Raw genomic sequence first — 13,263 nt, 5'->3', positions numbered from 1 at the left:
CCTTTGATGAGAGTGCATATAAAGCATTGCCGACGAAATTAACATTAGACAAGGAAACGTGATGGGGAGCGATGTACGTTTGAAATGGTTGAAACGAACCTCAACACGAGGTGAAGAAATTAACTCACCTATCAGACCAGGACACTGGTTTGGAACTTTTACTATCTACCCGAGGTGGAGAGAGGAAGTTAAGTAGCTGTTCTGAGGAATGGACTGGAGACCAGACAGCTAAGATGGACATTGTGACCTCTTGTGGACAATCAGAGCCTTACACCTACAGGAGACTCAACCAAAATACTTTCCAAGAAGGCTTGGTGTTGATGGAGATAGATGACGATCGAAGGCATTTCACACGTAAATGCATTCATAATTTCTTACTCCAAACAGCTGGTGGTTCCTGGGCAAACTATATGACTTACGTTACTGTGAGAATAATTCTGAAATGTCTCGACGATAAGTGAACTTTTTCTCTCCCCCCCTCTCCATCTATGTTGTAACAAGCCATTTTATTTTGTCGGTCCACTAGGGACCTTTGTCTCATGTAGTAAGTGTGTATGTTTATTCTATGTTATTATTTAGTTAGCTAGTAAATCAGTTGTTAATAAACCAATTGGTGTCATACTGAATCATGAGTAAGGCTCGGGTTTTTGCAGATGCATGAGGTTACGACTGTTCAGAATGATAAGAAATTATGATTAATAAGATGACTGTTTATTAATGTTTATAATAGATAACTGTTTTATAGAGTTTAACCTGTTGGGTCTAGGGGGCAGCATTTGCACGTCTGGATAAAAAAAATGTACCCGATTTAATCTGGTTACTAATCCTACCCAGTAACTAGAATATGCATATACTTATTATATATGGATAGAAAACACTCTAAAGTTTCCAAAACTGTTTGAATGGTGTCTGTGAGTATAACAGAACTCATTTGGCAGGCAAAACCCTGAGACATTTTCTGACAGGAAGTGGATACCTGATGTGTTGTATTGACTTTAAACCTATCCCATTGAAAAACACAGGGGTTTAGGAATATTTTGGCACTTCCTATTGCTTCCACTAGATGTCACCAGCCTTTACAAAGTGTTTTGAGTCTTCTGGAGGGAGATCTGACCGAACAAGAGCCATGGAACGGTGATGTCCCATTAGACACCTGGCGCGCTACTTCATGTTGGGTACCCTCGTTCCAATACGTTATAAAAGACTATGCATTCGTCCACCTTGAATATTATTCATGTTCTGGTTAAAAAAGGCCCTAATGATTTATGCTATACAACGTTTGACATGTTTGAACGAACGGAAATATATTTTTTCCCCTCGTTCATGACGAGAAGTCCGGCTGGCTTACATCATGTGCTAACGAGACGGAGATTTTTGGACATAAATGATGAGCTTTTTTGAACAAAACTACATTCGTTATGGACCTGTGATACCTGGAAGTGACATCTGATGAAGAGAATCAAAGGTAATGGATTATTTACATAGTATTTTCGATTTTAGATCTCCCCAACATGACGTCTAGTCTGTATCGCAACGCGTATTTTTCTGGGCACAGTGCTCAGATTATTGCAAAGTGTGATTTCCCAGTAAGGTTATTTTTAAATCTGGCAAGTTGATTGCGTTCAAAAGATGTAAATCTATAATTCTTTAAATGACAATATAATATTTTACCAATGTTTTCTAATTTTAATTATTTAATTTGTGACGCTGACTTGACTGCCGGTTATTGGAGGGAAACGATTTCCTCAACATCAATGCCATAGTAAAACGCTGTTTTTGGATATAAATATCAACTTGATAGAACTAAAAATGCATGCATTGTCTAACATAATGTCCTAGGAGTGTCATCTGATGGAGATTGTAAAAGGTTAGTGTATCATTTTAGCTGGTTTTATGGTTTTGGTGACCCTGTCTTTGACTTGACAAAACATTACACACAACTCTTGTAAATGTACTGTCCTAACATACTCTAAATTTATGCTTTCGCCGTAAAACCTTTTTGAAATCGTAAAACGTGGTTAGATTAAGGAGATGTTTATCTTTCAAATGGTGTAACATAGTTGTATTTTTGAAAAATTTGAATTTTGACATTTATTTGGATTCAAATTTGCCGCTCTTGAAATGCACCTGCTGTTGATGGAGTGCACCACGGGTGGCACGCTAGCGTCCCACCTAGCCCCAAGAGGTTAATTCAGGAGATGGTAACTCTTTAACCTCTATGGGCTAGGTGGGACGCGTCCCACCTACTCAACAGCCAGTGTAATCCCGTGGCGCGATATTCAAATACCTCAAAAATGCAAAAACTTCAATTTTTCAAACATATGACTATTTTACAGCATTTTAAAGACAAGACTCTCGTTAATCTAACCACACTGTCCGATTTCAAAAAGGCTTTACAACGAAAGCAAAACATTAGATTATGTCAGCAGAGTACCCAGCCAGAAATAATCAGACACCCATTTTTCAAGCTAGCATATAATGTCACATAAACCCAAACCACAGCTAAATGCAGCACTAACCTTTGATGATCTTCATCAGATGACAACCCTAGGACATTATGTTATACAATACATGCATGTTTTGTTCAATCAAGTTCATATTTATATCAAAAACCAGCTTTTTACATTAGCATGTGACTAGCATGTGACTAGCATTCCGACCGAACACTGCCAGTGAATTTACTAAATTACTCACGATAAACGTTCACAAAAAACACAACAATTATTTTAAGAATTATAGATACAGAACTCCTCTATGCACTCGATATGTCCGATTTTAAAATAGCTTTTCGGTGAAAGCACATTTTGCAATATTCTAAGTAGATAGCCCGGCATCACAGGGCTAGCTATTTAGACACCCAGCAAGTTTAGCACTCACCAAAGTCAGATTTACTATAAGAAAAATGTTATTACCTTTGCTGTTCTTCGTCAGAATGCACTCCCAGGACTTCTACTTCAATAACAAATGTTGGTTTGGTCCCAAATAATCCATTGTTATATCCAAATAGCGGCGTTTTGTTCGTGCATTCAAGACACTATCCGAAAGGGTAAATAAGGGTGACGAGCATGGCGCATTTCGTGACAAAACATTTCTAAATATTCCATTACCGTACTTCGAAGCATGTCAACCTCTGTTTAAAATCAATTTTTATGCCATTTTTCTCGTAAAAAAGCGATAATATTCCAACCGGGAAAGCGTGTATACGTACAAAGAGAGAGAAAATAAAAACATCCCGTGCACGAGCCTGAGTCTGAGTACTCTGACCAGCCACTATCCAAACGCGATAATGTGTTTCAGCCTGGGGCTGCCTCGATATCATTCAGCTTTTTCCCGGGCTCTGAGAGCCTATGGGAGCCGTAGGAAGTGTCACGTTACAGCAAAGATCCTCAGTCTTCAATAAAAAGAGCCAAGATGAACAACAACTTGTCAGACAGGCCACTTCCTGTTCAGAATCTTCTCAGGTTTTTGCCTGCCATATGAGTTTTGTTATACTCACAGACACCATTCAAACAGTTTTAGAAACTTTAGGGTGTTTTCTATCCAAAGCCAATAATTATATGCATATTCTAGTTACTGGGCAGGAGTAGTAACCAGATTAAATCGGGTACGTTTTTTATCCGGCCGTGTCAATACTGCCCCCTAGCCCTAACAGGTTAAACAACCTCTTCATGATTACATGATTAATTTAATCTGTTAAACCTAGTTAGTGGATTAAATAACAGTCATCAGATTAACGAAGGTAAAGTCACCCCACAGCTTTGCACATTCTTGGCATTCTCTCAACCAGCTTCACCTGGAATGCTTTTTCAACAGTCCTGAAAGAGTTCCCACATATGCTGAGCACTTGTTGGCTGCTTTTCCTTTACTCTGCGGTCTGACTCATGCCAAACCATCTCAATTGGGTTGAGGTTGGGGGATTGAGGATGCCATGTCATCCAATGCAGCACTCAATCACTCTCCTTCTTGGTCAAATAACCCTTACACAGCCTGGAGGTGTGTTGGGTCATTGTCCTGTTGAAAAACACATGATAGTCCCACTAAGCCCAAACCAGATGGGATGGCATATCGCAGCAGAATGCTGTGGTAGCCATGCTGGTTAAGTGTGCCTTGAATTCTAAATAAATCACAGACCGTGTCACCAGCAAAACACCCCCACACCTCCTCCTCCATGCTTCACGGTGGGACATACGCATGCGGAGATCATCCGTTCACCCACACCACGTCTCGCAAAGACACGATGGTTCGAACCAAAAAGCTCCAATTTGAACTCATCAGACCAAAGGACAGATTTCTACCGGTCTAATGACCATTGCTCATGTTTCTTGGCCCAAGCAAGTCTCTTCTTCTTATTGGTGTCCTTTAGTAGTTGTTTCTTTGCAGCAATTTGACCATGAAGGCCTGATTCACACAGTCTCCTCTGAACAGATGTTATGTTCCGGAACTCCAATTTGAGCAGCAGCAGCTGAAAAATGAGCTCCTACAAATATTGAAATTTACATGGTTTTTAGAGTGAAGTACATCGGAAAAAAGCAAAAGAAAACTGCAAGACTGAATAGGAGAAAAAACAAGCAACAAACAAAGAAGATAGGCTTTTGAAAAATAACTATTTTTCATAAAATTGTAGTTATCTTAGCTAGCTGAATTGTTTACCAGTTGCTAAGCAGTTGCTAGGGACTCTTTTGGAAGAAGCTAGCTAGCTAACGAAGAACAACAAAGAATATCTAGTTAACAGAAGAAAAGAAAGAGAAAATCAGGACAGAAAGAAAAGAAGAAAGAAAAAGGATATCAAAGTGAAACAGTTCTCTAAAGACACAAGAGACAATAATACAAGAAACAACACTTCTGTAGCTTGTCAACTATGTGTCTGTCTATCCCTGTTCTCTCCTCTCTGCACTGGCCATACAAACGCTTCACACCGCGTGGCCGCTGCCACTCCAACCTGGTGGTCCCAGCGCGCACGACCCACGTGGAGTTCCAGGTCTCCGGCAGCCTCTGGAACTGCCGGTCTGCAGCCAACAAGGCTGAGTTCATCTCAGCCTATGCTACCCTCCAGTCCCTAGACTTCCTGGCGCTGACGGAAACATGGATTACCACAGATAACACTGCTACTCCTACTGCTCTCTCTTCGTCTGCCCACGTGTTCTCGCATACCCCTAGAGCATCGAGCCAGCGGGGTGGTGGCACTGGAATCCTCATCTCTCCCAAGTGGACATTCTCTCTTTCTCCCCTGACCCATCTGTCTATCTCCTCATTTGAATTCCATGCTGTCACAGTTACCAGCCCTTTCAAGCTTAACATCCTTATCATTTATCGCCCTCCAGGTTCCCTTGGAGAGTTCATCAATGAGCTTGACGCCTTGATAAGTTCCTTTCCTGAGGATGGCTCACCTCTCACAGTTCTGGGTGACTTTAACCTCCCCACGTCTACCTTTGACTCATTCCTCTCTGCCTCCTTCTTTCCACTCCTCTCCTCTTTTGACCTCACCCTCTCACCTTCCCCCCCTACTCACAAGGCAGGCAATACGCTTGACCTCATCTTTACTAGATGCTGTTCTTCCACTAATCTCATTGCAACTCCCCTCCAAATCTCCGACCACTACCTTGTATCATTTTCCCTCTTGCTCTCATCCAACATTTCTCACTCTGCCCCTACTCGGATGGTATTGCGCCGTCCCAACCTTCGCTCTCTCTCTCCCGCTACTCTCTCCTCTTCCATCCTATCATCTCTTCCCTCTGCTCAAACCTTCTCCAACCTATCTCCTGATTCTGCCTCCTCAACCCTCCTCTCCTCCCTTTCTGCATCCTTTGATTTTCTCTGTCCCCTATCCTCCAGGCCGGCTCGGTCCTCCCCTCCTGCTCCGTGGCTCGAAGACTCACTACGAGCTCACAGAACAGGGCTCCGGGCAGCCGAGCGGAAATGGAGGAAAACTCGCCTCCCTGCGGACCTGGCATCCTTTCACTCACTCCTCTCTACATTCTCCTCTTCTGTCTCTGCTGCTAAAGCCACTTTCTACCACTCTAAATTCCAAGCATCTGCCTCTTACCCTAGGAAGCTCTTTGCTACCTTCTCCTCCCTCCTGAATCCTCCTCCCCCTCCCCCCCCCCTCCTCCCTCTCTGCGGATGACTTCGTCAACCATTTTGAAAAGAAGGTTGACGATATCCGATCCTCGTTTGCTAAGTCAAACGACACCGCTGGTCCTGCTCACACTGCCCTACCCTGTGCTTTGACCTCTTTCTCCCCTCTCTCTCCAGATGAAATCTCGCGTCTTGTGACGGCCGGCCGCCCAACAACCTGCCCACTTGACCCTATCCCCTCCTCTCTTCTCCAGACCATTTCCGGAGACCTTCTCCCCTTCCTCACCTCGCTCATCAACTCATCCTTGACCGCTGGCTACGTCCCTTCCGTCTTCAAGAGAGCGAGAGTTGCACCCCTTCTGAAAAAACCTACACTCGATCCCTCCGATGTCAACAACTACAGACCAGTATCCCTTCTTTCTTTTCTCTCCAAAACTCTTGAACGTGCCGTCCTTGGCCAGCTCTCCTGCTATCTCTCTCAGAATGACCTTCTTGATCCTAATCAGTCAGGTTTCAAGACTGGGCATTCAACTGAGACTGCTCTTCTCTGTGTCACGGAGGCTCTCCGCACTGCTAAAGCTAACTCTCTCTCCTCTGCTCTCATACTTCTAGACCTATCTGCTGCCTTTGATACTGTGAACCATCAGATCCTCCTCTCCACCCTCTCCGAGTTGGGCATCTCCGGCGCGGCCCACGCTTGGATTGCGTCCTACCTGACAGGTCGCTCCTACCAGGTGGCGTGGCGAGAATCTGTCTCCGCACCATGCGCTCTCACCACTGGTGTCCCCCAGGGCTCTGTTCTAGGCCCTCTCCTATTCTCGCTATACACCAAGTCACTTGGCTCTGTCATATCCTCACATGGTCTCTCCTATCATTGCTATGCAGACGACACACAATTAATCTTCTCCTTTCCCCCTTCTGATAACCAGGCGGCGAATCGCATCTCTGCATGTCTGTCAGACATATCAGTGTGGATGACGGATCACCAGCTCAAGCTGAACCTCGGCAAGACGGAGCTGCTCTTCCTCCCGGGGAAGGACTGCCCGTTCCATGATCTCGCCATCACGGTTGACAACTCCCTTGTGTCCTCCTCCCAGAGTGCTAAGAACCTTGGCGTGATCCTGGACAACACCCTGTCGTTCTCCACTAACATCAAGGCGGTGACCCGATCCTGTAGGTTCATGCTCTACAACATTCGCAGAGTACGACCCTGCCTCACACAGGAAGCGGCGCAGGTCCTAATCCAGGCACTTGTCATCTCCCGTCTGGATTACTGCAACTCGCTGTTGGCTGGGCTCCCTGCCTGTGCCATTAAACCCCTACAACTCATCCAGAACGCCGCAGCCCGTCTGGTGTTCAACCTTCCCAAGTTCTCTCACGTCACCCCGCTCCTCCGCTCTCTCCACTGGCTTCCAGTTGAAGCTCGCATCCGCTACAAGACCATGGTGATTGCCTACGGAGCTGTGAAGGGAACGGCACCTCCATACCTTCAGGCTCTGATCAGGCCCTACACCCAAACAAGGGCACTGCGTTCATCCACCACTTGCCTGCTGGCCCCCCTACCTCTGAGGAAGCACAGTTCCCGCTCAGCCCAGTCAAAACTGTTCGCTGCTCTGGCACCCCAATGGTGGAACAAGCTCCCTCACGACACCAGGACAGCGGAGTCAATCACCACCTTCCGGAGACACCTGAAACCCCACCTCTTTAAGGAATACCTAGGATAGGATAAAGTAATCCTTCTAACCCCCCCCCCCCCCCCCCCCCCCCCTTAAAATATTTAGATGCACTATTGTAAAGTGGTTGTTCCACTGGATATCATAAGGTGAATGCACCTTTTTGTAAGTCGCTCTGGATAAGAGCGTCTGCTAAATGACTTAAATGTAAATGTAATGTAAAACAGTTGATGTTGAGATGTCTGTTTCTTGAACTCGTGAAGCATTTATTTGGGCTGCAATTTCTGAGGTTCGTAACTCTAATGAACATATCCTCTGCAGCAGAGGTAACTCTGGGTCTTCCATTCTTGTGGTGGTCCTCATTAGAGCCAGTTTCATCATAGCGCTTGATGGTTTTTGTGACTGCATTTGAAGAAACTTTCAAAGTTCTTGAAAATTTCTGCATTGACTGACCTTCATGTCTTAAAGTAATGATGGATTGTCATTTCTCTTTGCTTATTTGAGCTGTTCTTGCCATAATATGGACTTGGTCTTTTGCCAAATAGGGCTGTCTTCTGTATATCCCCCTACCTTGTCACCACACAACTGATTGGCTCAAACGCATTAAGAAGGAAAGAAATTCCACAAATTAACTTTTAACAAGGCACACCAGTTAATTGAAATGCATTCCAGGTGACTACCTCATGATGCTGGTTGAGAGAATGCCAAGAGTGTGCAAAGCTGTCATCAAGTCAAAGGGTGGCTACTTTGAAGAATCTCAAATATAAAATATATTTTGATTTAACACTTTTCTGGTTACTACATGATTCCATATGGGTTATTTCATAGTTTTGATGTATAAAATAGTAAAAATAGTGCCGTCGGAAAGTATTCAGACCCCTTGACTTTTTCCACATTTTGTTACATTACAGCCTTATTCTAAAATGGATTAAATAAAAAATCTACACACAATACCCAATAATGACAATGCAAAAACAGGTTTTCAGAAGAAAAAAATTGAACCCAGTGGCCTCCATCATTCTTAAATGAAAGATTTTTGGAACCACCAAGACTCTTCCTAGAGCTTACCGCCCGGCCAAACTGACCTATCGGAGGGGGGCGAGGGCCTTGGTCATGGAGGTGACTAAGAACCTGGTGGTCACTCTGACAGAGCTCCGGTGTTCCTCTGTGGAGATGGGAGAACCTTCCAGAAGGACAACCATCTCTGCAGCACTCCACCAATCAGGCCTTTATGGTAGAGTGGCCAGACGGAAGCCACTCCTCAGTAAAAGGCACATGACAGCCCTCTTGGAGTTTGCCAAAAGGCACCAAAAGACTATCGGACCATGAGAAACAAGATTCTCTGCTCTGATGAAACCAAGATTGAACTCTTTGGCCTGAATGCCTATCACATCTGGTATTTCTATGTTGAAGAATATTGCAAAAAATTATTTGGTGCATTTTTTTCCCCATTTTCTATCCTGTTCGCTTTTATTTTTAGAATATATTACTCTGGATCTTTCTTGAATAAGTTCCTCCATTTCTTTTTGTTTTTCCTCTAACTTATTCTGTGCCTCTATGGTAACGTTTTTTATTGCTATCTATCTGTTCTGTTAGACCTTCTATTTCCTTTGTTAATATGGACCCTTTTCTCCTAAATTGCTTTTTGTTATAGAGATGAGTTTTGAATTGCATGCCCTCTAAAGGCACATTTTAAAAGTGTCCCATACAATAAGGGGATCTGCTGTACCTATGTTATGTCTGGAAAAAGTCAGTTTCAAATTCTTCTGTCCTAGTTCTAAACAATTTATCATCTAGTAGGCTTTCATTAAATTTCCAATATCCTCGCCCACGTGGAAATTCTGTAAGAGTAATATATATGCCAATTATTATGATGATCCGACCGCATTCTGTCCCCTATCAACACTTTTTTAAATTTGTTGCCTGAGAGAATGGCATAAGAAAGTAGTCAAGACAACTAGCTTGATTGAGCCTCCGCCATGTATACCTCACTAGGTCAGGATATTAAACCTCCTCCATGTATATCTCACTAGGTCAGGATATTAAACCTCCTCCATGTATATCTCACTAGGTCAGGATATTAAACCTCCTCCATGTATATCTCACTAGGTCAGGATATTAAACCTCCTCCATGTATATCTCACTAGGTCAGGATATTAAACCTCCTCCATGTATATCTCACTAGGTCAGGATATTAAACCTCCTCCTTTCCTGTCCATAGAGAAATTTAAGACCTGTATTGAAATCTCCCACCATAATAATAGTCTAGTGTTGCTTTGTAGAGTTGATCAATTCTTATATTTATTTTCAAAGAAGCTTGGATCATCATTATTTTGACCGTATAGGTTAATGAGCCATATCTGTTTATGGTCCAATAACATATTTAAAGTAATCCATCTACCTTGAGGATCTGTTTGGACAATTTGCACATTCGGATCAAAATTACTGTTAATTAATATCATCATCCATTTTGAATTTCTTTGCCCTATGGGAGAAATATATTCTCCCCCCTCCAGTCCTTTTCGTACAAAACTTCATCTAAAATTGTTGAATGAGTTTCCTGTATACAATAGATATTGTATTCCTTCTCTTTTAGCCAGGTAAATACTGATCGTCTTTTCTTATTATCTGCTAGGCCATTACAATTATAACTGGCTATACTTAATTCCCCATTTACCAATAAGGAATTCTATTTATCATAATATATGTTTGTAAACATTACCATTATAACTGGTACACATAATACTTAATAACACTTCACAAAACCTTCATAATACTTCATAACACTTCACAAAACCTTCATAATACTTCATAACATTTCATTAGACCTTCATAATACTTCATAACACTTCACAAGACCTTCATAATACTTCATAACACTTCACAAAACCTTCATAATACTTCATAACATTTCATTAGACCTTCATAATACTTCATAACACTTCACAAGACCTTCATAATACTTCATAACACTTCACAAAACCTTCATAATACTTCATAACATTTCAATAGACCTTCATAATACTTCATTACATTTCAATAAACCTTCAATAATACTTCATAACACTTCAATAGATCTTCGTAATATTTCACAACATTATACTAATTTATAGTCATTTCATAATACTGCATAAGAACTGTGTGTTACAGAAGGATGTGTTTAAGTGTGTGACACACTTCATTTCGATTTGATGTGTGGTTTTAATGACCTGATCATAAGGAGACTGCCTGTTCTACACACTGCTAAACACTCGCTCGCTCACACACACACACACACACACACACACACTAGTGAACGCTCCCTGTTCTTGCAAGTGAGAGCATTCTTTCACATATACACACCCGCTTTAACTTTCGCCATGAAATCAAAAGTCTGCCAGATGTTTTGTAAGTGGATATATAGCCAGAACAGACAACTGTCCTTCAGTAGGACTTATTTAATCAACGTACAGTTCTGGATAGGATCAATTGATGATGTTTTGAACCACCCCTGCATTGCTGGCTCTCTAGGTGCCTGGCTGCTGATATACATTTGTACTTAATCTCTGGTCTCTATTTAGTTCAATAAACTTTATTGATATGGAATGTTAAATCATTTACGTTGTAAACAATCTACAACTCTCTCCCTCTTTCTCCCTTCCTCTCCCTCTCTCTATCTCTCTCTCTCTGTACCTGTCTCTCTCTGTATCTGTCTCTCTCTGTATCTGTGTCTCTCTGTCTCTCTCTGTATCTGTGTCTCTCTCTCTGTATCCGTGTCTGTCTCTCTCTCTCTGTATCCGTGTCTGTCTCTCTCTCTCTGTATCCGTGTCTCTCTGTCTCTCTCTCTCTGTATCCGTGTCTCTCTGTCTCTCTCTCTCTGTATCCGTGTCTCTCTCTCTCTGTATCCGTCTCTCTCTCTCTCTGTATCCGTGTCTCTCTCTCTCTGTATCCGTGTCTCTCTCTCTCTGTATCCGTGTCTCTCTCTCTGTATCCGTGTCTCTCTCTGTATCCGTGTCTCTCTGTCTTTGTATCCATGTCTCTCTCTCTCTGTATCCGTGTCTCTCTGTCTCTGTCTCTGTCTCTCTCTCTCTGTATCCGTGTCTCTCTCTCACTGTATCTGTGTCTCTCTGTATCTCTCTCTCTCTCTCTCTCTCTCTCTCTCTCTCTCTGTGTCTCTGTATCTGTGTCTCTCTCTCTCTTTCTCTCTCTCTCTCTCTCTCTCTCTCTCTCTCTCTCTCTCTCTCTCTGTGTCTGTGTCTCCTTGTATCTGTGTCTCTCTGTCTCTGTCTCTCTAGGAATCCTTAATAGACTGCTATAAACCCACGGAGGTGAGTGGGGACGCTGTGTGTTCCTGATAGCGCTGATGTTATCCATGAATTCCTATGGAAAACTGTCGACGGCGCATGAAGGCTGAACGGCACCAAAACAATCTCATTAGATGTTGGATCCGCTAGGACGGCACCCTGGGGGTCTGGTGGGGGATGGCACCCTGGGGGGCTGGTGGGGGACGGCACCCTGGGGTCTGGTGGGGGACAGCACCCTGGGGGTCTGGTGGGGGACGGCTCCCTGGGGGCCTGGTGGGGGTCTGGTGGGGGACGGCACCCTGGGGGTCTGGTGGGGGACTGCATCCTGGGGGTCTGGTGGGGGTCTGGTGGGGGTGGCTGCTGGGGGCCTGGTGGAGGACGGCGCCCTGGGGGTCTGGTGGGGGACGGCACCTTGGGGGTCCATTGGGGGTCTGGTGGGGGACAGCACCCTGAGGGTCTGGTGGGGGACGGCACCCTGGGGGTCTGGTGGGGGTGGCTGGTGGGGGACGGCGCCCTGGGGGGTCTGGTGGGGGACGGCACCCTGGGGGTCTGGTGGGGGATGGCGGCTGGGGGTCTGGTGGGGGACGGCACCCTGGGGGTCTGGTGGGGGTCTGGTGGGGGTGGCTAGCCAAGTGTCTGTGTATTTGTGTGTTTGCCTTTACGTGTGTGTGTGTGTGTGTGTGTGTGTGTGTGTGTGTGTGTGTGTGTGTGTGTGTGTGTGTGTTACCTAAGCATTAGGTCAGTGTGTTACCTCAGCGTTAGGTCAGTGTGTGTTACCTCAGCATTAGGTCAGTGTGTATTACCTCAGCATTAGGTCAGTGTGTTACCTCAGCGTTAGGTCAGTGTGTGTTACCTCAGCATTAGGTCAGTGTGTGTTACCTCAGCATTAGGTCAGTGTGTTAACTCAGCGTTAGATCAGTGTGTGTTACCTCAGCGTTAGGTCAGTGTGTGTTACCTCAGCATTAGGTCAGTGTGTGTTACCTCAGCGTTAGGTCAGTGTGTGTTACCTCAGCATTAGGTCAGTGTGTGTTACCTCAGCGTTAGGTCAGTGTGTTACCTCAGCATTAGGTCAGTTTGTGTTACCTCAGCATTAGGTCAGTGTGTGTTACCTCAGCGTTAGGTCAGTGTGTTACCTCAGCATTAGGTCAGTGTGTGTTACCTCAGCGTTAGGTCAGTGTGTGTTACCTCAGCGTTAGGTCAGTGTGTGTTACCTCAGCGTTAGGTCAGTGTGT

General features: G+C 44.2%; 1 protein-coding gene across 1 annotated transcript in view; it reads left to right on the top strand.

The window, feature by feature from the left end:
* The window catches only part of LOC106571001 (protein phosphatase 1 regulatory subunit 14B), a 54,118-nt gene that overhangs the window by 32,886 nt on the left and 7,969 nt on the right, over window positions 1-13,263 (top strand). The window contains exon 3 of the mRNA XM_045695492.2: window positions 12,023-12,055. Coding sequence (XP_045551448.1) covers window positions 12,023-12,055 — 33 coding nt within the window. The remainder of the gene's footprint in view (window positions 1-12,022; window positions 12,056-13,263) is intronic.

Source organism: Salmo salar, chromosome 15, assembly GCF_965601325.2.
Source record: "Salmo salar chromosome 15, fSalSal1, whole genome shotgun sequence".
Lineage (NCBI taxonomy): Eukaryota > Metazoa > Chordata > Actinopteri > Salmoniformes > Salmonidae > Salmo > Salmo salar.
Note: the sequence above shows the minus strand (reverse complement) of the source record. Positions and strands in the feature narration are given on the sequence as shown.